We start from the raw sequence: 25,319 nt of genomic DNA on the forward strand, positions 1-25,319 counted from the left end.
TCTCTTTCGTGTATCGTGCAAATATTAAATATTCACCGAATATGGCATATCCATCTAATGTGCCAGTGACATGTAAACACGATTCGTTGGTTTCGCAATACAATACTAATAGGAATGGTAAGACTAGTATCATCGAATCAAGTGAATGTGAATGATGTATTCCTTCAAAGAACTAGTCGATATGCTTCTCTTTTACGGAAAATGCCAATGAAATTCAGTGAGGGCTAGAGACTTATACGCTGAGCAATATCTTCAACATACTCATCCTACAAATCATACATTTAAATATGTGTATGATAAATTGAGAACAACTGGATCTGTAACACATCGGAAACATATCTGGCCACAGGAAAGTTACTAACAAGAAAACAGAAATTGGTACTCTTGCCACTGTGGTTTAAGATCCTTGTGTTAGTTCACATCAAATCGCAAGGGAATCTGGCATGAGCCAGAGTAGTGTTGTTCGTGCTCTGCATCACCATAAATATCCTTCTTACTATATCAGTCTCCACCGAGAATTACTGGTACGGACTGCACATGTCGCATTGAATTCTGCCGATGGGCCCAACTTCAGATTCAGAGGATGACACATTTATTAATTTGATTTTATTTACTGATGAGGCTACATTCATGAACCATGGAAACGTTAATTTGTGTAACATGCAATACTGGGAAACTGCAAATCCATGTTGGCTGCAGCAAGTTGCATACCGAAAACCATGGTCAGTGAATGTATGGTGTGGGATTCTGGAGGACAGAATTATAGGCCCCTATTTCATCAAAGGAAATCTTAATGGTAGGAAGTACACCACATTCCTGCAAGAAACATTAGGTCTGTTATTGGAAGAAATACCTTTAGGAACAAGGAACAGAATGTGGTATCAGCACGATGGGTGTCCGGCACATTTTTCGCTGATGGCTAGAAATGAGTTGCAGAGACAATTCTCAAATCGTTGGATTGGATGCAGAGGAGATGTATCGTGGCCGACTCATTCATCAGACTTGACACCTCTGGAGTTTTCTTGTGGGGATTTGTAAAAGACATTGTTTTATAAAGACGTTCCAACTACACCTGAAGATATGTGAGAGAAAATTGTCAGAGCATGTGCTTTGATAAGTGGTGATGTGATAAGGAATACCACTCAGTCCATGATAAGAAGATTGTAGCACTGAATTGATACCAATGGTCATCACTTCGAACACCACCTGTAAATGGACGTTCATGCCACCTTTGTGACCTTTGTTGACCTTCAAAGACTTTACTGTTAACACATCACCGGATTTGTCTCAATAGCCTCTATCAGAAAATAAGTACCAAACTTAAAAAAAAGTTGACCTTCATATCTCTGAAACAACCCCACCTAGCAACAAAAAACCATCATAATGTGGTCCCCATTGTCCCATGCAACTTTTCAGCGTCTGTCATACTTTCAGTGTTATTCTTGGTGGCAATAGTTAGTGACTCACCCTGTATTATGTCTGAGACTCGCAACTCTGGTAATAAGATTAAAACAATTGGAATATCGTTGGAAGGGAAACACAGCAACCGAGGACACAGGATGACTGTATTACCAACAAACTGAATAAAAGTTTCATTGACAAAAAGTCAGAGGTTGAAACATTTTTAATAATCATTTTTTAAATGTTGTGGAGAAAACAGGATCCACATGCTCATTAGTAAAAGCAAAGCTATATATGGAAGAGGAAATACCTAAGCAATTTGATGAGACTGAAATTCTACTCACGTCTCCTGACATTAGGTAAATAATAAACTCATTCAAATACAAAAGCTCACTGTAATTGTTGGTATCTCTAGCAAAGTACTAAAAGCTTGTTTCGAACAGGTAAGTTAGATTCTCAGCTACCTATGTAATAGCCCACTGAAACAGGGTATTTTTCCTGATAGATTGAAATATGCTATTTTTAAAGCATTGCATAAAAAGGGAGATAAGGCCGATACCAACAACTACCACCCAATCTCGCTTCTGACAGATTTGTGAAAAAGTAATGTATTCAAGAGTAGTTTCACATACTTGAAAAAATAAAGTAGTAACAAAATACCAATTTCGTTTTCAGAGAAGGCTTTTCAACAGAAAATGTTATATATATTCTTTCACTGATCAAGTATTAAATGCTGTGAATAATCAAACATTAGCAGTTGTGATTTTCTGTTATTTCCCAAAGGCCTTTGACTGTGTAAATAATGGAATTATTCTTGATAAGATTTGTATTCTGGTGAGAGTTTAACAGTGCACAAATGGTTTAATTTTTACTTAACGGGAAGGGTACAGAAAGTTGAAATAATCAGTTCACATGATGCACAAATATCGGCTGGTTCCTCAAATCGGTGAGGTATCAAGAATGCCAAAAATCCTGTCGGAGGAACATCCGCAACTGAGCATTATACCAGAGGTTGAAAATACTGCTACAGTTGTAAGGTTCTTTTATTTAACACATGGGCTCTTATACACCGATCTTCAGGTGTCATAACTTGATACTGTGACCCCGAGCACCGCAGTGGATGAGTACAAGATGCCGTGTGCTACCAACGAGCGCAGAGCATGCTTTGCGCCCATTGGTAGCACACCGTTTCTTGTACTTGTCCACTGTGGCGCTTGGGATCACAGCACCAAATTACAACACCCGAAGATGAGCGTATAAGAGCCGGAAACCAATCATGTATTAAATGAAAGAACCTTACAACTGTAGTGATATTTTCAACCTCTGGTACCAAGAATGGGGTTACACAAGGTTTAGTCTTGGCTTCATTTTTTTTCTTAGTATATTTTAAGGACTTGCCACTCTACATTTATGAAGATGCTAAGCTAGTTCTTTTTGCTAATGATACAAGTATAGTAATCACACCCAACAAACAAGAATTGGCTGAGGAAATTGTAAATAATGTGGTTCAGAAAATTATTTTAGAAAATTGTTAAGGGGTTCTCTGCAAATGGACTGTCGTTAAACTTTGATAAAACACTGTACATACTGTTTTTTACAGTAAATGACATAACACCATTAATAAATGTAAAGTTTGAAAGAAAGTCTGTTGCAAGGCAGAATGTTCCTCTTTTTATTGGTGTGTGCACTGATGAGGGATTGAAGTGGAAGAAACACTTTGATTATCTACTTTTGACATCTTCAATTTTTTGGTCCTGTCCTCCTCAGTTGCGCGTAATACTACGGTATGAAAATCATCAACATACCGTAGTATCTACTTTTGAGTTCAGCTACTTATGCTATTAGGGTAATCGCAAATTTTGGGGATGAACATATAAGCTAATTAGCTTTCCAGGCCTATTTTTATTCACTGGGGCTATTTTTATTCACTGCTTTCATATTGCATCATATTTTGTGGTAATTCATCATTAAAGAAAAAAGTATTCATTGCACAAAAGTGCAGTGTCAGAATAATAGCTGGAACCCAGCCAAGATCATCTTGCAGACATTTATTTAAGGAACTAGGGATATTCACAGTGGCTTTGCAATATATACAGTCACTTATGAAATTTGTTACTAATAACCCACCCCAATTTAAAAACAATGGCAATGTACATTGCTTCAACACTAGGAGAAAGGCTTATTGTCACTACTTTGGGTTAAATGTAACTTTGGCCCAGAAACGGATGAATTATGGTGCCACAAAACTCTTTGATCACTTACCAATAGCATCAAAAGTTGACAGATAGCCAATCGACATTTAAAAACGGATTAAAAGAATTTCTGAATGACAACACCTTCTACTCAATAGATGAAATTTGAGATATGAAATTGTAGTCTTACAACTAAAATAAAGAAATAAATAAAAAAAACTTGAAGTGTGGCATGTAAAGAAATCTTTTGTTAAACTGACCTGTTCCATATCATGAAGAAGTCTCATATTCAGTATTAATCTAATCTAGTGATGCTGCCCAGAATGGCACACCTAGTTTCCCTTGCAGCACAGGCTTAAAGTCACCCAGGGAGCCATTTTGCGGGCTACGGATGGTGATGAATTCTGGGCGGTAGTTCCTCTCATGCTCTGTCCCGGATAATGAAGCTCCTCCACACTGTGCGTTGGAAAATATGCAGAATGAAGGCAGTATCACCGTGTCATGTACTGGACTGGTGTTGACACGGTCATTGAACACACTGTCCTGAACTGCCATTCTGCGCCCACAACCAGTCTGCCCCACTGCAGCAGTTCAACCCATGGCAGAACCCTGACCAGCCATGGCACGTTGATTTCTCTGGTCCATTCTGGGGAGTGATACAATAGTTTGTTGTTGATGCCCCCTCTAACTTTCCACACATCACACGGTTGGCTACAACTACTATGGCAGCTACTGTCTGCACCCTGCCCATCATACTTGTGATACAGGAGGACCCTTCCACCCTGGTTTCCGATAGTGGCCCTCATTCAAAGCATTGGCATTGCAGGATTTTTGTTGGCACAGTGGCACTGAGCAACCAACTGGGAAACACTCACCAGCTTTCTCGATTCCTATTGGTCCAAATATTTCAAGGCTAAAATTTTACACGGGCACAGACCCCGCACTTTGTTCAAACTGTGGTGCACAATTCTGCAAGTCCACTGTGCATGCACACAGCCATGTTACTATGTAGATACCCCAGTCTGGGCTCATACTTAACCTCAGGTGAACACAAGTCATTGTTAATAGCAATGGGGGGAGGCAGATGTATGAGGTTGATGCCAGATGGGGCAGCTGGATCAGCACTGGAATCAGCTCTGCCCGCAAAATGACATACCACGCCCTCATATTCTCCACTGCCAGGTGGGCATGGTGCATGTGACCACCCAAGGAACCAGCCAACCTCTTACCACCACCACCACCACCACCACCACCACCACCATTACTACTACTACTACTACTACTACTACTACTACTACTACTACTACTACTAACTCCACCCTTGTGTTAGGCATTGGAAGGAAGTCGATAATGATCAGAATTAGGAGCCGATGGAAGGCCCCCCGCCCCCCCCCCCCCCCCCCATGCTACTTCCAGCTCTCATTCATCATTCCCGCCATCTGTCGCTACTTTACCTCACCATCAGTGGAGGTTGAGCATTATTGGCCTGTGGTGCCCATGGAGTCCGGCCTGTTGGTCCCACCTCCGACACTTCCAGCAGCCACTCCCATGCAGGCTGGTAAAAGTTGTGCCTGAGATTATCAATCTGCCAAGACTCTCACAGATGGCACTGCCTCCCATCCCAGCCAGTCACGATAGGGACCCTCCAAGGGTACCTTTGGCAGGCTTTCCGACAATCCTCTCTCCCTTTCCTCGATGAAGTTTGCAACAGCTAGGCACTTTTGACCCTATGTTCAGGTGAAAGGGGGCAAGGGATATAGTATCCGAGGATGATTTGGCTTCCCTGCCTAGCCCAAGTATTAATAGAGAGACAATGTCAGGGATACTCGGGCTCCAGGCGAAAGCCACAATGCATGCAGCTGCAGCCACTGCGGTAAGCACATGATGTGCTGATGCGCTCTGACAACTGTTTACCGGTATACCACAGCCTGGCAATTGCAGCCAGTCTCTTGCAAGCCACTGAAGCCTTATGTACATGCCATTGGATAACAGAGTATTTTGATCTTGCCTGGTTAATGTTTTTTGCGATTTGGAGTTTTCTCTGAATTGTGATATATGGTTAGATGAATCGGTTATGCTCCGGACTTGTGTGGTTATTAATTCCCCTTGTGATCACCACCAGAACTGCCTGTGTTCTGACAGTCTCCTCATTACCACCGGGGCGACTAATCATAAACTGCATTTCTACCTACACAGAGTAAGATAATAAGGGATATCAGAAGAACTAGTTTGGTCGAAAAAGGAATAATTTGTGTTCGCACTATTCTTCTATTTTCACACAATGATATGAATTTTCTGAACTCCAGCATCGATTGTACTGCAGGTTTATGTAGGCCAATAAATGAAACAATGCATCAGAAAAAAGAGCAGTTCAGTTGCAAGCTAAAGCACTAATATTGAGCAACAGTATCTGAATTGGTAAGCTGATGCAGTACTGTTACTTTCTATGATTTCTGTTTGAGTTTTTTGACAATTCTATGAGCAGATGCAACTGACATCAGCCCGAAATGCTAAGTGGCACAACAGTTTAGGCTTCTTTCCAAGGTTACTTGTAACTCATCTAGTTCAGTCATATTCGAAACTCAGCCGTCAATGCCTGAGGAGTGGGCTAAGGCATATGTGCTGATCGGTGCCTGCCTCCTTATTATTGGTTCATTTGCAGTGCCAGGTGTAGTATGTGCAACTGTATGTGGAACACCCTGTATTTTGACAATGCTCAGTGGCTTCCCAAAATCTATAGGGAGAAAAAGGTTAATGAAATTATTTTAAAGCTGTTCTTGATGCATTTGTATTGTGGTGTAATATATCACTTTGGTAAATTGGCATATTAACCAATGTCCACCTAACTGAAGAATGATAATCTCAGCAGTTAAAGTATTTTATTAGTTTGGAACGGCAAATTCTTTAGAAGTTTTGTTATTATTTGGGCATGTAAACTAGTACACCTTTATGATGGGATAACAGTGGCACTTCACTACACGTTGTGGTAATTACTATCTTTGCCATACTGTGGTGTCTTGGCTTGGAGAGACACAGTGTGACATTAGATCAAAAGCATGCCACGGCAATGGAGATGACACAAAGACAAGAAAGACTCATTATCGGTCAAATTATCTGACAAATCAGCCTCAGCTGTCAGTTGTTACTGTTGTACAGAGTTCATACAATACCATGTTGAGTATACACACTTTAACTGTATTGGCAGGGTTTTTTTTTTTTAGATGCAATATCGATATTATTAGAAGTAGTACTTTCTATTATTTAGCAGAAAGTATCAAAAGTTTCCAGAGTCCAGTCCAAGAGCAACTGCAGTGGAGAAGTCAAAAACTTATTTTTATGATTTGTATTAATTCTTAATATGATTATACTTTCTTAATAAATGAACACTGTTATCTCAATTTCTACATTCAGACAAATTTTTATTGACTGTTATGAATGGGAACATCAAGTTAAGGAAATGTCATTTCACTTTTTTTGTTTCATAAAGTAAAATCATAAAAATTAGGATAGCAAAAATAATAAATAACACACACAAATATATGACAGGAATGACACGTACTTCTTCTCAGAAACCGTGATATGACTAGAGATTAGACTATTACATAAAATGTGCAAAAAAATGGATGCCTACATTTTTTATCATACAAAAAAACACGTCAATTGTAGAAAAAGATGTTAAATAACAATGGTTTTGGTAAAGACCATATCACAATTGTATATAATAACAACCACAGTTGTAAACAGTAACAGATTTGTGATGTTAATATTATTGACAACACGCCGGTAATATGCAGGTATGTCTACATGGTACTGAACAAGGAACAACAATTTATATTCTTGTACAAGCATGTACCTCATTTTATTAAGGGACATTTTCAGTGGCAAAGTGTATTGCTTATGCACTACATGTGCCCATTACTGTTGCTGGAACTATTTTAATGGTGGAAAAGTGCAAATGCATTTCATGTACTGTACTAATAATTGTATGTAGTGATGGAAAACAGAAGACATGTGGAGCTTGCGCTATGTACTTTGCTGCTGAAAATGTTTCAGAATAAACTAGTATATATACTCTGCTTCTTCAGTTGCACAGAGAAATGTTACTGTATAACCAGCATTATAAATAGTAAATGAGGATAACAAGTCACATGTAATACAGAGATTATCAATCATCTTACTAATATAAATAAATAAAAAACTAATACTGTTGAAAAGATATAAATAGTTTATGTAACATTTAATTTCAATAACAGGGACCGAATTACGTAGAACACTGTAAAACTGTCTGATAAATACTATAAACAACACATATCAAGTGACAATGCATTCAACAGTACAGAGTACAGTTATGTAAAAAATAAATAAAACAAGTCTTCCTTCAGTTAAAATGTCACAAAGTCTGGAATTCTGCACAATTTTTAATTACATGTCAACATTGTAGTAAGTTATAGTTGGCATGAAATGTGAATATTTGACAATACAATGCACAAGAATTACAAAGTTGGATAATATAAATACCTCCAAAGGAAAATATGTCAAAATTTTCTGATGTAAAATCACATTTAGGCCCATAATATATAAACAGTAGCAGCTTTGATATCATGCACCCACAACATATGTAGTTCATTTGTCAATAGTCATGAGACTGTTTATGTAAAGGTGACCGACACATTTTCATGTAAAGTTTTACTAAATACAAACACGGAGTTCAGTTTAACATGAGACAGTTTACCATTCACACTGAAATTTATGATTACTAAAATTCATGACATATTGATAACATGAAACTACTGAGTACACAGGTTTCCTTTAAGATTGGTAATGTGTAAGTGTGATTTAGTTCCCATGTGCACAATTTAGTGGAAAAAAACACAAAATAAAAACCGGAAGCACATTGAGAGTGAATCAGTATGGTAAATTACAATGACTAATACTTGGACAGATTCAGTGCTGGTATTCATTCTTTAGAATACAATCAAAACTTTATTATTCGAGGCTTCTGAGAGCTGCATGAATCCGAACATTCAGTCTGTTCTCAAAGTCATATGCCTTGTACTGTGTCTGTGCTCGATGTAACAACAGTTTGCCTTCCTCTAATGACTGAAACAAAACAAGAAAACACTAGATTTTTTAAACATTCTTCTAAGAAAAAATAGAACACAGTTAAACACTCATTCTTCAATAAATCCATGTCCTACATAAAAACATTGCACAAAGTCAAAACAACAAAGTGATGTTTCGACATACAGCTAGCACACTATTGGCATCTAACAGCTGTTATTACAGCACTTACATGGTTTTACAACAATTTAAAAGAGATGGACTGAGCTGAAATTCATAAAAACATCAGATACTCGTGTCCAATTTAATGTCTTCATTACTAGTTCAAGTTATGATTTGAAAATAACTTTTACTGGTAAGGTAATTAGGAAGAACACTAAAAACCCATGGGTCGCAAGTGGGGAAAGATTATATTGTAAAAAGAGAGAGAGATGTTGATGTGTTAGTAAACACAACTAAACAGCCTGCTATCGTTAAACACTATAAATATCATTCGAATTTGTTGAATTATATGGAATTATATTAAGAAATATCTCATCTTCAAGAAAGTAAGTTTCCACTGTACAAAACTGCGGAATAAGAACAATTTGTGGTTTTCACTAAAGTTTTCTTCTAGGCAAGTGTTTAAAATATTAGATGTGTTAGGTTTAGATTAGATTAGATTAGTACTTGTTCCATAGATCATGAAGACGACACTTCATAATGATGTGGAACGTGTCAGGATAAAGAGAATAAATCCATTAATTAATGAGTGTATGGCATTGGTGGCCGGGAGACCCCACGCGGGGCTGTTCGGCCGCCGTTCCACAAGTTCTTTAACGCCACTACGGCGATTTTCAAGAGAATAAGGATGAAATGATGATGAAAGACACACAACAACCAGTCATCTCGAGGCAGAGAAAATCCCTGACCCCGCCGGGAACCGAACCCGGGACCCCGTGTGCGAGAACGCTACCGCAAGACCAAGAGCCGCAGCTCAAATATCTTGAGTACTTCGTAAACATAGCAAGATCTCATTTAGATGTAGCCAATTACAAGCAGAAAGAAAACAGTTTTGGGTTGAAAAGTAATATCAGTGAATATCTTAAAAATTCAACACAGTCTCAACAAAAGTTGTTGAAAATCTCATATTGTCCCTTAAAAACAAAGGCGTCTGGAGGTTGGGATGAAATACCCACCAAATCAATTTAAAAAGTTTATAGCATAATGGCTCATCCTCTCTTTCTCATAATAAACAAATTGTTTGATGGATATCTTTTAAAGTACGCAGACATAAAGTTTCAAAAGAAGATATAGAGAATTATTGCCCAATTTCTCTACTCCTAATCACATCAAAAATATTTGAAAAAATTGCACTGCTTTACAGGGATAAAGTTTTATTACACAGTACGGTATCATTTCAAGTAGCCAATATGGCTTCCAACAAAGGCACAGTAGACGCCCTAAATAAGTTTACTGAAAAAGTTAATTAATGTTTAGATAGGAAAATTAAAGTCGCAGGAATATTCCACGATCTCACAAAAGCATTCGACTCTGTAAATCATGCTCTGCTGCTTTTCAGTCTCAACAGGTGTACAATAAGGAATATTGCTTTGAAATGGTTTGAATCATATTTCATGGAGAGAAACAAAGTGTAATATTCACATAAAATGGAGCAGATTACTTCTCATTGGTGAGAACTATATCACAAGGTGTTTCAAGTGTCAATCTTTGGGTCAATTTTATTCCTGTTCTATATAAATGTCTTGCCTCTCAATATAAATACTCATCTAACCTTGTTCGCATCTGCCAAATTGAGAATGAAAATGCTGACAATATACCACACAGTGCCATGAATATATTCAGTAACTTGGAAAAATGGTTTAGTCTAAATGTAGTAATGTTAAACATTTCAAAAACCCATGTGATGAGTTTTAAAACCAAACAGTAAAAGACTGAAGAAATCTGTATTATTCATAATAATAAAAAACGGAAGAACTTAACTCCATCAAATTCATAGGAATAAACTTGATAGAAATATACAATATCTAGCAAATAAATTAAACTATTTTGAATCCATTATTAGATATGGCATAATGTTTTGGCAAAACTCAGGAAATGTTATACAAATCTTGAAGCTGCAAGAAAGAATTATTCGTAATGTGAACTGCACACCCAAGGGCATCATGTCAACTGTTATTTAAAGACCTAAAAACATTCTGCCATCTCTTTATATACTTCTCAGGTGATTTCGTATACAATGAAGCTGATCTATTCAAAGAAAATCATTTTGAACACACATGAAATAAAGAAAACTTGATGCTCACCTCACATTGCTTCAAGTTGTATGCTCAGACTCCTCAGTACACAGCCATGAACATTTTCACAGCAAAATAAAAGGGTGCAACATAGTGAATGTGAAGCTAAATATTTTAAAAAGTAAGACCAGAGCACGGTAAAGATGGAGAAGAGTGGAACGGTCTGCACCCCAAGGTGTGTGGGCCAGGAGATGGAGAGCATTAAGCTTCTGCATACATGTAGTCATAAGGTAACGAACGTGGGGCAGCAACGTCAACTTATCAAAAATAAGGCCCAAGAAATGTGACTGTGCTACAACATTGAGGTGGTCGCTTAAATTAAGTTTTGGATTGGAGTGTATTGTAGGTCGATGACAAAAATGCATAACCTGTGTTTTGGAGGGAGAAAACTGGAAGTCCGGGGGGGGGGGGGGGGGGGGGGCCCATGCAGAGATCTGTGTGAGGGCACCGTGGAGCACAGCTGCAACAGATGTAAGAATCGTCGATGTACAAGGCCATGGTGATCAGAGGCCCAACAGAGGTAACAAGGAAGAGTGTGACACTTTAGCACAGAATCCTGTGGGATACCATTCTCCCGAATCTGAGGGGTGCTGAGTGAAGTGCCAACTCGAACCCAGAAGAGCCAGTGAGATTAAAACTTGTGGATAAAAATCTGAAGGGGACCATGGAAGCCCCAGTCATGGAAGGTAGTTAAAATGTGACGGCACCACACCATGTCGTATGCCTTATGAAGGTCAAAGAAGACTGCGACAAGGTGCCGGTGGTGAGTAAAAGCCTGTGTGAGGACCGTTTTGAACCTGAGTAAACGGTCAGTTGGAGATCGTCCTGCCCGGAAGCCACACTGATACACGGACAAAAGGCGCTGAGATTTGAGTACCCAACATAATTTGAATCTGACCTTGCACTATTACATCAATGGAATTTGAGAGGGGTGTGTTGAAGTGCACAATAGAGGTATATAAAGGACAACTGGCCCTGCAGAATGCCCAACGTGGGGGCCTGTCTGCCTGGCGGCAGCAGGGGAATGACAGAATCACCAGGACGTGGTCACTGTCACAAAAGTCATCATGGGATGACCAATGTAGGGAAACTATGAGGGCAGTGGAGGTGATTGTGAGATCGATAACAGAGAAGGGACCATGAGCGGCACTGAAGTGGGTAGGGGAACCATCAGTGAGGAGACACAAATCAAAGTCCATAATATGTTGGTCAATTAGGATGTCACTACCCATTGAAGTGACACATTCCCACAGCGGGTGGTGGGCACTGAAGTCACCAAGGAGGAGAAACGGAGGCGGAGTTGCTGGATTAAGGTAGACATTGCAATGTGAGGAGAGCAGGGCACAGTGAGAGTACAGGCTTCTGCAAGATCTGGAACTGAAGGAGAGCCGGCGACCTTGAAGCACACAGATGGTGCTTCATGTGGCCGAGTGGTGGCAGAAGTCTTCCAGCCTGAGAGATGCTCGGGAGAGGGGTCTCGGGAGGGAGGAGCCCATCACTGGCAAAGAAGGGGGCACTTCTTTGAACGGGGAGTGAGATTGGCTCCCGGATTGGAGGTAGTGAGAACTGGAGGGAGGGGTGAAGGGGACGGTGTTGGGGCAAGGAAGAGGTAGGAGGAGGAAACAAAGTAACAGAGGCAAAAGTTGAAGATTGAGTCACTCATACTTTTGGCAAGCCTCAGCAAAAGACAGGTGATCCAGGACTTGTATTCTTGGATCTTCTTTTCTCTCTTGTAAGCCGGGCAATCTAGTGAACAAAAGGAGTGGCGGTCACAGGTGGTGGAACACAGGGGCCTCCCTCATGGAATGGTGGCCACAGTTACCACACAAGAGGGTCTGCCATACAGCGGGAAGACATATGTTCAAAACACAAGCACTGCATAGGTGAACGGACGTACAGCTTCATGTCACATCTGTAGCACATAACCTTGACCTTCTCTGGGTGGTTACCCCCTCAAAAGCCAGAATGAAGGCGCCAGTATCGGCACGGTTGTCTTTGTGACACTTCTGCACACGTCAAACAAAATGAACATGACACCACTCCTGATTAGTCCAGAGTTCCTCATCTGTTTGCAGGATGAAGTACCTATGAAAAACTACTCCCTCAACCGTACTCAGAGATTGGTGAGGTGTATTAGACGATCACAGGCACGAAGAGCTGTGGATGCGGTGGCAGAAGAAGCTTTGATCAACATGGAGCCCGACCGCATCTTACTAAGAGACTCCATTTCACCAAACTTGTCCTTGACATTCTCCACAAAAAACAATGGCTTTGTGGCAGTGGATGTGTCGCCATCTGTCCTAGTACAGATGAGGCAACGGGGAAAGTGTTTCATCCCAAGATGGCAAGCCTGGCCCTCCTCCCATGGTGTAACCAGGGAAGGGAAGGTTGCACGGTAATATGAAGCAGCATATAATGATTCTTCACCATTCGAAGATACAGCTGTGTGAGAACAGCCGGATTTTTGCAGCCTGATACGCTTCATGCACCAAGCATCCATCCTGATACCACCCACTCTGACCGGGTCTCTCCCCACGGGCGTCATCCAGCCACAGCAAGGGCAGCCTGGCACGGCAGACATTGCTGGGCATTCTAATGTTCCAAGAAGATAAGCATCCACTCCTTGGCATTCATGGGTAGGGAACAGCTTAGGTATCAGTAGTGTGATCCCCGAGTTGCCAGGGGGATCAGCCATATGAGTACATAACAGCCCCACCACACCGACTGGCTACACGTGCTGGTGACCTATCAGGGTGGATGGGGGCTACAGTGGGGGAGATATAAGAGAAGGAAGGGGGAGAGGAATTCACACCGCAGATGCTAGGGAGGGAGTTTTTCCCCAAATGGCTCCCACTAAAAATAGGAAATTTTGATTTGGAGGTCAAACCTCAAGCAGAGACCTAAATGCCAAAAAAGGATGACAGGACGGAACAGGAAAAAGGAATAAAACTGCGACCAATACAGGAAAACTGGTGGGTAGCCAGGTCGACATAAATCAGAATGCCGAGAGAGGGGAAAGAGGGGGCAACAGAGAAGGAGCAAGGAGAGAGAGAGAGGGAGGGCAGCATAAAGGAAATGCAGTCAAGGAAGGAAGCTTTGGCTTGCAACAGTTTGGGGCCGTGTACGAACTCATGAGAGAACCATGAACCCCCTGAGGTGTATCAAGATTTAAGTGAGTTTGAAAGTGGTGTTGTAGTCAACGAGTGATGGGGCACATCATCTCCAAGGTGCGATGAAATGGGGATTTTCCCCTATGACTGTTTCATGAGTGTACTGTGAATATCAGGTCTGGTAAAACATCAAATCTCTGACATTGCTGCGGCCGGAGAAATGTCCTGCAAGGATGGGACCAATGACGACTGAAAAGAATCATTCAACATGACAGAAGTGCAACCTTTCCGCAAATTGCTACAGATTTCAATGCTGGGCCATCAACAAGTCTCAACGTGCAAACCATTCAATGAAATGTCATTTATATGGGCTTTTGGAGCCAAAGGCCCACTGGTGTACCCTTGATGACAGCACGACTCAAAGCTTTACGCCTCACCTGGACCTGTCAACACCAACATGTGTATCAGTTCCACCTGCTTTTAATTCTTCATTTGTTGATGATTGTTCTCGGTGTCGACTTACTGCGTTGCTACACTGGCTGAAAAAATTGGTTGTGGATTCCGATACTGACTATTTTAAATGATTTAGCCAACAGAAGCACAGTTACATTTTACAGTACTTTAATTTCACTGTTCACAACCCTCTAATAATACACAGTTATATGTGTATGGCCAGTGCACTATTGTTTAAACCTTCCATAAGCCCCATTAATAATTTGCAGGCAAAACTCCACATATTACAATAGTTTCTTGTTGAACATCTAACAACAGTAAAACCTAACCAAAAAATTCACAGTTCTTGAATAATAAACAGGTACATATGGAGCAGACACTGTCACTGTTTTTACACATGGCCTAATTGTTTAACACTTATTCCACAGTTAATTTGAGGCATTGTTTTTGTTCTAACCAGCACAGGTTACTCGTCTGAAGCTCTGCCTTGGACTGACTGTCTCATGATCAAAAATCAGGCCCTTATATATAATCACAATGATAGTTGCTGAAACTATACATTGTTTGAAGTGAAATTTACAGAAATTACATTTAAAACTTAACTCACTTAATTAACTGAATACATTGAAAAATTTTGTCTTTTTAACAGTCTCTTCTACTGCAAGAGTTAGGGCGAATTATTTGTTTAAATCATGAAATTAACATATATAATTATGTACACAATACTTTTGACAGAACTGTTAATTACTTTGGAATTAATGAAGGACTGGTTTTGCTAACATGTTTTTGAATGGAGCTAAATAGATACTTAACGATTACTAGTACTTCGTCTTCTAAATGTTTACAATTATTACAGAATTTATACTTTGTTATATGTCAACAATAAAATTTAAGTTATGAAACAATCACTGATTTCACCCTATAACAAACGATATTAACTAGGACTAGTCAAAGTAAATTAGAACATCAATTACATACATAAAACTAAGCACAAAATTAGATCTGGCGTTATATTCTTTAAAACTGAGGACCAATATTTTCCTTTTATGAAAATTCAGATTATATTCACGTATGTTAATGGTAAATGGTTAAAAGTAACAAAACAAATTTAAGGAGGCAGATGGAAAAACAAGAGGGGAATTAAAATTATCCCAGCTTGCTTCATCACAATTGGACTGTTGATGACTGGAAACATGTTGCCTGGTTGGATGAGTTTTGTTTCAAATTGTATCGAGCAGATGGATGTGTACAGCTATGGAGACAACATCATGAATCCATGGACCCTGGAACCCTGCATGTCAGCAGGGGACTATTGAAGCTGGTGGAGTCTCTGTAATGGTGTGGGGCATGTGCATATGGGACCCCTGATACGTCTAGATACAACTCTGACAAGTGACATGTTTGTAAGCATCCTGTTTGATCTCAGCTGCATAGTCCATGCCATGTCGTGTTGCAGCATTTCTGCATGCTCGTGGGTGCCCTACACAATATTATGCAGGTGTACCAGCGTCTTTGGCTCTTCAGTGTACATTACCTATTAAAAGCTGAGGGAATAAAGATGTCTATTATTACAACATTAGCGTAAGAAATTACCTTCATTAAAGCTGATTTTTGTTCAAAAAGGTGTGAATAGTGCAGTTACCAAATTTTTTGAGCTTTAAGCTTAACTGGTTGGTTGCAAAGCAACAACTTAAAGTAAGTTAAAAATGTTGCTTCTGGCCAACTACATCTATTCCATTGTTTTACGAACAGCATGTTACCTCAACGAAGAAGGAAGGAAAATAGTCCCAGCATCCTACCAACATCGAAGTCATTAATGAGTAAATCACTTGCACAAAGGAAAAGAAACTCCGTCAGTGTCTTACGTATTTATATATTTATTTATAACCATCCATTGATAACCATCATCTTAATGTTTATTTTACGTGATACAAAAAAACAATGGCTTTCCTAAATCGGAAAGGTTCAATGGCAGTCTGAGCCACAGTCTTCACAAATTCTCAAAAAGTTTCTGATCCAGAGAACAATATCATAGAGTTAAGGGATAGTAAGACACCTACCTCAGGATTCCTGCACAGCAGCACTCCCAGCTCATAGAGAGCAAAGGCAGAAATGTGATGATCTCCCACCAGATTGTCAACATCAACATTCTTACGTCTGGCCAAGCAAGTTCGGAAGTTGGCTATAGCCTCCTCAGTGTGTCCCAAACAACACTGTGCTGCACCCATCACCAGATGCCGTAAACCAGTCATTGGTTCCAGGCCTGTAGTTGACTGGCAGTCTGGGAAAACAACAAATTGTAACTGAGAAAAAAATTATACCATAATTTTAACAGAATGAGAATACCTCAATATTAATGTGATTAATATTACACACACACACACACACACACACACACACACACACACACACACAAAATCATAAACTACAGCCTCATAAAAACAAAAATCTTTATGGGGCAATTCAAATGGACACATACATACAAATAACAGGAAGAAGTTATGTAGGACACATAGTGAGAAATTTAATTCTTTATTTAAAGTATTCTTACAACAAATGAATCCAGTTTTCTTTTACAAAACGTCATGAATAATTAGAGTGGAAGAAAAAAAGGAAGCATGTAGGGTCAAAGAATTTTGTGATGGCAAGATGGAGCTTTATTTAATGCACAGGGCTACTGAAGATCAATACTTAAAGGCACACTGCAAATCTGCGTAGTCTACCATATCATAAAAATTCAAAAACAAGGCAATAAGCCAAAAAATGCAAGATTTCAAGACCAGATCATTGTAGAGACAATCTGGCATATGCTTGATATGTTTAAACTAAGAATGGGAAAATGTTTAACCCCATGATGATAGCAGTGAGACAGATGTTGGATTCAAATAATTGGCTCCTAATTCCATTGTAATACACTGTATATTCCATCTGCCAACATCAATTATGACAAATCAACTTGTTAAGATTGTAAAAACCATTAGGTCATTAAAAAACATTATCTCTTTTTGTCATGAAGGTATTTCAACCAAAATACTACACAATAGTAACACATATTCATAAAAGTGGAAATTTTTGATTAGTCTCAAATTAGAGACTCATCTCCCTCCTTCCTGGGTCCTCAATTCTTTTTTTAGGAGAAAACTTATAACAGAGTGGTACATCACATTTCTGATGACAGCCTTATAACAACAGTTCAGTTTGGCTTCCATAATGACTTTTCTATTCAGAAAGCAATATATGACCTGTTCTGGTAGAACTAAACAATAAAATTTGTCAAGCTGAAATTTTCTTTTATCTTGTGAATATGATAGGAAATACAGGGTGTTTCGCAATTCATGTTACACACCTCTAGAGGCTGTAGAGGGGTCTTTGTAGCTCAAGTTTTACTTAGGAACCCATTCCGGAAACATCATCCAGTGACGCTATACAGCATCAGAGTTGTAGATGGTGGCACCTGTAAATGTATGTATTTATTGGGTGATTCCATGATGATGTTACAGACTTTTTAGGATGATGGAGAAGGATAAATGTATTAATTTGAAGTAAGGGTCCATGTACAGGAAACAAATGAGTCGAAAGTTATAAGCAGAAACCATTCTGATACCTCTGACAGTGTAATAATGTACTGGTACTGTTGTTGCTAAGAATGTAGGGTGAGCAACTTTCAGAGGTGGTAGTATGGACTGAAACAAGGTAAAAAGTCCAATAAAATGGACTCTAAAATGCATAACTTAAGTGCTATGAGCACACAATAGAGGAGATGTGTTTCACAGCAGCGAAGATGAAAAAGTACTCATAGTTCCTCAGGTATGCATTTTAGAGCCCATGTTTATTGGACTTTTTTCTTGTTTTGGTCCATATTACCACCTCTGAAAGTTGCCTACCCGACAACCTTAGCAACAACAGTACCAGTATACGTATTCCACTATCAGAAGAATCAGAATGGATTTTTGCTTATAACTTTCAACTCGTTCATTTCTGGTACAGGGGGCCTTGCCTCAAATTGATGCATTTATCCATCTCCATCATCCTAGGAAGTTTGTCACTTCATCGCGGAATCACCCTGTACACAAACACATTTGCAGACGCCTATAACTTTGACACTCTGTAGCCTTGTTGGATGATGTTCCCAGACATGAGTTCATACGTAAAACTTGAGATCTACTAAGTCCCCTCTACAACCTCTTAGAAGTGTGTAAAAAGAACTGTGAAACACCCCGCATTACAAACCAAGTTCAAACGAATGAATGAATCAATCAATCAATCAATTGCCCTAGGGCTGCCTGACCTTTGCCCTCAGGTGCTCCTCCTCTGCAGACTGTTTACAAGTATCTTGAGTACATCATATGTTGTGGACACTGTACAGATCACAAAAAATCTGTTGAAAGGGTAACTGTCAGCAGGGTCCACCAGGGACGCATGTCACACTCAAAAGCATTAACAGTGACACCGCCACCACAGAGACTACATTGCATCTGCCGTCACATGGTCACCGAGGACCACTGTGACATTTCTCTACTTGCATATTTAGGTCATGGCTCAACCTCCAGAATGCAGCTCTGCTCATCCCTCTGTTCTGAGCTCAATGCCAGCCACACCACAACTCATCAACTGGAGGTGATGTCGAGCACATGCAGGTCGCTGCTCACTCGTGCCAACCTTGTCCTGCCACATCCAGTGGCTCCATCTCTCTGATACATGGCTCGCATCTACACTTCACAGCAAGCATGATGTTGCTACAGCAGCCACCAGGGGAAATACTCCACAATGGGACTGGTGTTATTACTGTGACTCTTTGACTCTACATCACTATGGACTTTGATTATGTTACTCATATATGATCAAGGACGATCTTTCAGTTTTTATTCAGACTTTGTCTTAAGTGTAACTTAACTTCTGGTGTTCTGTTAATAAAGTACTGGTAGACTACATGGAAATCGTCACTGTTATACCCTTATGAGTCAGCTCATGGTTCGCTGGCTCCAGTATCACCTTACAGTTTCATCTGCCACCCATCTGCCACTGCCTTCCTCCAGCTGTGGCTGACACTATTGCACCCATGGCGGGTTCTCTTCTGAAAAGTGGCACTGGCCCATAGTCATCTGGCATCAGAGCAACCAGACCAGGTTACCGCCATGACCTTCCCACACATTGCTCTCCCAGCCGCTTCAGGAAGATGCAACCTTCCTCACAGGGATAGTGAAACACTTCATACATCTACTTCTGGTTAACTGTGTCTCTATATAGTTTTCCTCACTTCCCTTGATGTTTTGTCCTCCATTATTTTAATTTCCTGCAGTGTCCATTATTTCATGTTCCTATGCATGTCTCCTTGTGTTTTCATTCCTGCGGTGTAGATCACGTCCCCATGCACACAAATTCTTGTACTCCAGTGCACACCAGTTTTCAACTAGTGTGGCATTTCCGCTGCCTCGAGTGTATCGCCACTATTTGAGTACGTTTCCCTTCCCTTGCCGGCACCATCACACCTCTGGCCATCCTCCCACTACTGAGCCAGACGCTTGCATGCCGCTTCACGATTTTGACTGGACAATGCAGCCACAGCCAGCCCTTTTCCTGAATGTGGCGCAGCACCTTGTGCCCTGAGCATTGCAGCCATGATTCTGCCATTTGTTTTCTTTTCAGGCACACTCAGTGCCAATGTCCTCTTGTAGGCAAGCTCAAATTGTCCACGCCTCTTTGGGAACCACTTCACAACCTCTGGGACTGGATTCCTTGCCTGGGTCACAGCCACCGAGCTTCCCCACATGCTGGTTCAGTGAGGAATGCACCCCTTCTTTGTGGACACCTATCAGCCCTGTCAATTTGGTACTTCTGTCTCCCTCCATGGGGTAAGGGGAGGCAAGATCTTGTATCCACCATCAAGATGGCTTCTCTATCTTTTCCCCAATGGGGAAGGGATAATACACACATCCACTGTTGACCACTTCAGCTTTCCTGCTCAATGTCCATGCCCTGTGGTAGCCTGTCCTTGGACCACAGGCTCTCCTCCTCCAGAGATTGTTTACAAATATCTCAAGTCCACCAAATGCTCTGGACACTATACTGATTACAAACAATCTGTCATGCTCACCAAGCAATGCACACATCAATAATAGTGCAGGGACTAATGTGTGTTCATGGAGTGCCACTGTGGTTTTTCTCCAGCTGCTACTTAATTAAATCGTGACACGAGCTCGAGCAGGCAATGCTCATTGATCAGCTCCACGCTTGAAGCTGGCCACGCCATGACCCATTGAGCTCTCGCTCAGTATGCCAGTTGTGCTAACTCTGATCCCTCGCATCCCTTGACTCCGTTCCTGTGATGTCTCGCTCGCCCCTCTACAACAAACCGCACTATGATGTCACTCCAGCAGACACCTTGGACATAACTCCAGCAGCAATCAGGGATGATATTCCACAATGGGACTGGTATTACTACAGCAGAACATTTGTCTGTCTTCTTGTCCTAGTGACCATCATGACCGATGTCACTGTGGAATCTTTTTGTTGTGCCTACCTGCGACTCAGCATCTCCACTATTAGCAACTTTTCTTCTTGTTATATTGGAATTTGATTCTGTTACTCATATCTGATCAAGGGGATCTTTCATTTGTTGCTCAGACTGTCTTAATGTGGAAGTTAACGTCTAATGTTGTGCTATGAAGTACTGGCAGTCTACCTGAGAATGGTCACTTTATTTATGTGCAGCCTTAGAGCTAAGGAAACACACTCAGTCACCAGTGGAGATTGTCGGTGCAATATCAGAGCAGCCAGAAATGAAACATATTACCATCAAAAGAAACTTAATAAGTGTCTTAAAAGAAACAGTGCCAATCTATTACAAATATCAAGAATTTTGAGAACATATCAATTATCTGGAAAAGAAATGCCTGGAACTTCATGCGAGCAAACACAATGGGTAAGTATAGTTCTAGAGATACCACTATAAAGTAAATTTCTAACTTTAGTCTCTGCAGTAACAAAGCTTCAAATGAGAAATTCTGATACCAAGAGGCACAAAAACATCCTTACTTTATACCAACAGCCACTAAAAAGACCTATCTCCAACCATCTGTGAAAATATGTGTGTAAATCATACTGTGTTTACCAATGCCATGTTAAATGCAGTAGTAGAAAGTTTCACTGTAGAAATAAGTAAACTGAAAAAAGATGATCTTGTTGAAATCAATGGCAATAGTGTCTATAAAAACAACAGCAAGGCTGCACTTCAAAAATCTAACAACTTACTGCTTGAACTGTGCAATATAAGCATTGTTGCAAACTTGGTAGAATGACATGATTTACAACAATCACCATGTATTAATTGGAAAAAAAAACACACACACACAAAGCCAAAGGTCAGCGCCAAGCAACTGTGTTATAAATATGATTGCTCGATATAACTAAAAATGAACTGCCAGGCAAAATCAAACAATGGAAAATTCAGGACGCACTGTAACAATATTATGAAAAGGATAGTTGCTTTTCACCATATAGCAGAGATGCTGTGTTGGACAGACACAACAAAAAGACTGTCAGAAAGTAAGCTTTTGGCCAAAAGGCCTCCTTCAAATTACACAACATACACACGCTTGACCACTGTTTCTGGCTGCTGAGACCAGACTGCGAGCAGCTATGCATATGAGAGAGGCAACCAGGTGGTGGTGATGAGGAGGATGCCACGGAGGTGAGGGGGAGGGATAGCAGGTTAGGGGTGGGAATGATAAAGTGCTGCTTGTGGGAGCATTAAAAGATGAGATGGAGAGAGGATAGGGGAGCTAGTTGCAGTTGGGAGGTTAGACAGAGGGCAGGGAGTGGAGGGTGAGGAGGAAAGGAGAGAAGTAAAAATACTGAGGGTGGATTGGTGGAATAGATGGCTTTGTAGAGCTGGAATGGTAAGGACAATGACTTATGGAGGTTGAGGCCAGAAGGGATACAAAAATGTAGGATATATTGCAGGGAGAGTTCACACATGCACAATTCAGAAAAGCTGGTGTTAGTAGGAAGGATCCAGATAGCAGAGGTTACGAAGCAGTCACTGAAATGAAGAACGTTATGTTGGGTGCCATGATCAGCAATGGGGTGGTCCAGCTGTCTCTTGGCCATAGTTTGTCAATGTAGAATACAGCACAGTGGTTGCAGTTTAGCTTGTATATCACATGACTGGTTTCACAGGACTACCTCTTGTCATGCCCTGAAATGAAAAATGTCCTACCCACTATCCTTTCCACTCCTCCCACAGTGGTATTCTGCTGCCCACCGAACCTACACAATATCCTTGACCATCCCTACACAACCCCTGCTCCCAACCACTTGCTTCATGGTTCCTATCCTTGTAATAGACCTAGATCCAAGATGTCCCATATATCCTCCCACCACCACCTACTCCAGTCCAGTCACAAGCATCACCTATCCCATCAAAGTCAGGGCCACCTGTGAAACCAGTTATGTGATCTATAAACTAAGCTGTATGCCACATGAATGGCCGCTAACAAACTGTGGCCAAGAAACAGCTGGACCACCCAGTTGCTGAACATACCACCCAACACGACTTTCCTTCATTTCAATGACTGCTTCACAGCCCGAGCCATCTAGATCTTTCCCACAAACAACAGATTTTCTAAATTGCACGGGTGGGAACTCTCCTTGCAATATATCCTACGTTCTCATTACCCTCCTGACATCAAACTTCATTAATCATTGTTCTTACCCATCTAAGTTGTGTGTGTGTGTGTGTGTGTGTGTGTGTGTGTGTGTGCGCGCGCGTGTGTGAGAGATGTCTAATTTGGAAGAAGCCCTTTTGGCTGAAAGCTGACTTTCTAACAGTCTTTTTGTTGTGCCTACATGCAACACAGCACCTCTACCATATGGTAAGTAGAAACTATGCTTTTGATAATATTGTTAAAATGAACTATGGCGAACATACATACTGTAGTAAACATGAACAAAAAGGGAAAGAAGGCAATATTAAGAGACCCAGATGATAAACCTGGTAAAGTGGAGGATCCAATTACTACAGATTCCAATAAAACTTCTGTAGTTTCCTTTAATTGCGCTTATAAATAAGTACCTATCTATGGAACACAGCTTTGAAGGACCTGGTAATACAACATACTATTGGAAAAACAATAACTCAAATACATATGACTCCTGGAGTGGCAGACCAACAAGAAGGGATAAAATAATTGAAGATTATACATTTAAATATACAATATGGTAGAAACAAACTTGAGTTATTGTAGTTATTTGTGGAAGAACATTCAACCACACATGTTGCATATCAGCGCTCTAATCTCCATAAGAATAACATGTACCGGAAGTGAGTTTTTCTGCAACACGGGTTAAGTAAATATACGACACGCTGAAAATTTCTAAGTCCGAAAATGAGGTCACACGCAGGACTCAAGACCTGAAATGATGTAATACAGATTAAAAGGTTACTCACTACCAGTTATTAAAGGTAGAACAATGCCAACTTTGTTTATGAACATACTGTAATTAAAAAAAAAAAAATAATTTCTTGAACATTACTACAAAGTAGGTAGAATTGAAATGGAGCCATAGTGTAGTTTGTCAGATTGATTCTGATGATATTATACTGTATTTGTGATGAAATGAATTTGCTTTGACCTTTAAGGAAGACTGATCTTTATAATTATCTAAATGAACTGCAGAATTTGCATTCTTGGTAACATTTCAGTTCATTTGAAAATTCATCTGGTTCCATTTTTATTGTCGTTGTCAGATCTTAAAAAAGCATCAACACAAAGGACATGCAGTACTAAACTGTGTGTCCATGTGTTGTCTTGTTTTAATCTTTTAAACTAAATTGAAGTACAGCCATGACTGTGAATTCTACAGTATATTTGGTAAGTTACTTATTAGTACAATAGATATGAACCTCACTGATGTATCAAGCTCTCATAATTTTATAAATAAGATGAGCATAGGTATCAAAATAATTGAGACAAGCTCTATCACAACAGATTTTGCAAAACTCAGGAGAAATATTAAATTACAGTAGCTCAGATTTAAATTTTCTGACCACTTTTGTCACATGACAGAGTCCCTAAATTTAGCTAACCCAAAAATAATAAAACTGTTCAATAGAAAGAAACTCTGATTAGCTGTAATACCACCACCTTTAAAAGTAAGCCAACACAAGAGTACAGGAATACTTTTTACTAGGTGAAAAGATCCGTCAAATAATGAACAAGTTTCATCCAACCCTGCTGAGACACTACAATAACTGCTGTTCTGTCAGAGACATCAAGATGGTTTTAAGATACTGCAAAACTTGAAATAATGCTTGGCTGAAACTTCCACTCATTATGAATGGAGCCAGGCAGGTATATATGATCAACCTTCTCCACAATGCAATTAATCAGCAGATTTTTAATGAAAAATGTAATAAGGTAAGAAAACCTTTAAAATAGGACTATCAAACATTGGGAAATGAAAGCACAGCAAAGAGCTAAACCAGTCTGATAATCTAAGTATGGATACAGTATGGGAAGTAATTGATGAATGTAAAGCTGTCAAAACAATGAACACAACAATTACTCTTTTTTTTTGCCCAACCAACTTATATTAATACACCTTCATGCCAGGACTCCATTTCACCCCACACAATATACTGATTTTGAATTTATGAAGGCAAATGAGCAGGAAGTATGCAAAGTAAAAAATATGTTAAAAGAAGGAAGTATCAAATGACTTCAGTTTATTGGGAGAATTTTATAAAAGTGTAAGTCATCTATAAAGGAGAATACGTACAGAACACTTGGGCAACCTATTTTTGA

General features: G+C 40.0%; 1 protein-coding gene across 1 annotated transcript in view; it reads right to left on the reverse strand.

Moving 5' to 3' along the window:
• Window positions 1-7,107: 7,107 nt before the first annotated feature.
• LOC124776602 (tetratricopeptide repeat protein 39C-like) overlaps window positions 7,108-25,319 on the reverse strand; it is an 80,108-nt gene continuing 61,896 nt past the window's right edge. The window contains exons 9-10 of the mRNA XM_047251672.1: window positions 16,575-16,795; window positions 7,108-8,693 (exon numbers count right to left, since the gene is read on the reverse strand). Coding sequence (XP_047107628.1) covers window positions 8,580-8,693; window positions 16,575-16,795 — 335 coding nt within the window. The 3' untranslated portion in view covers window positions 7,108-8,579. The remainder of the gene's footprint in view (window positions 8,694-16,574; window positions 16,796-25,319) is intronic.

The sequence above is a fragment of the Schistocerca piceifrons genome, chromosome 2, assembly GCF_021461385.2.
Source record: "Schistocerca piceifrons isolate TAMUIC-IGC-003096 chromosome 2, iqSchPice1.1, whole genome shotgun sequence".
Classification (NCBI taxonomy): Eukaryota; Metazoa; Arthropoda; class Insecta; order Orthoptera; family Acrididae; genus Schistocerca; species Schistocerca piceifrons.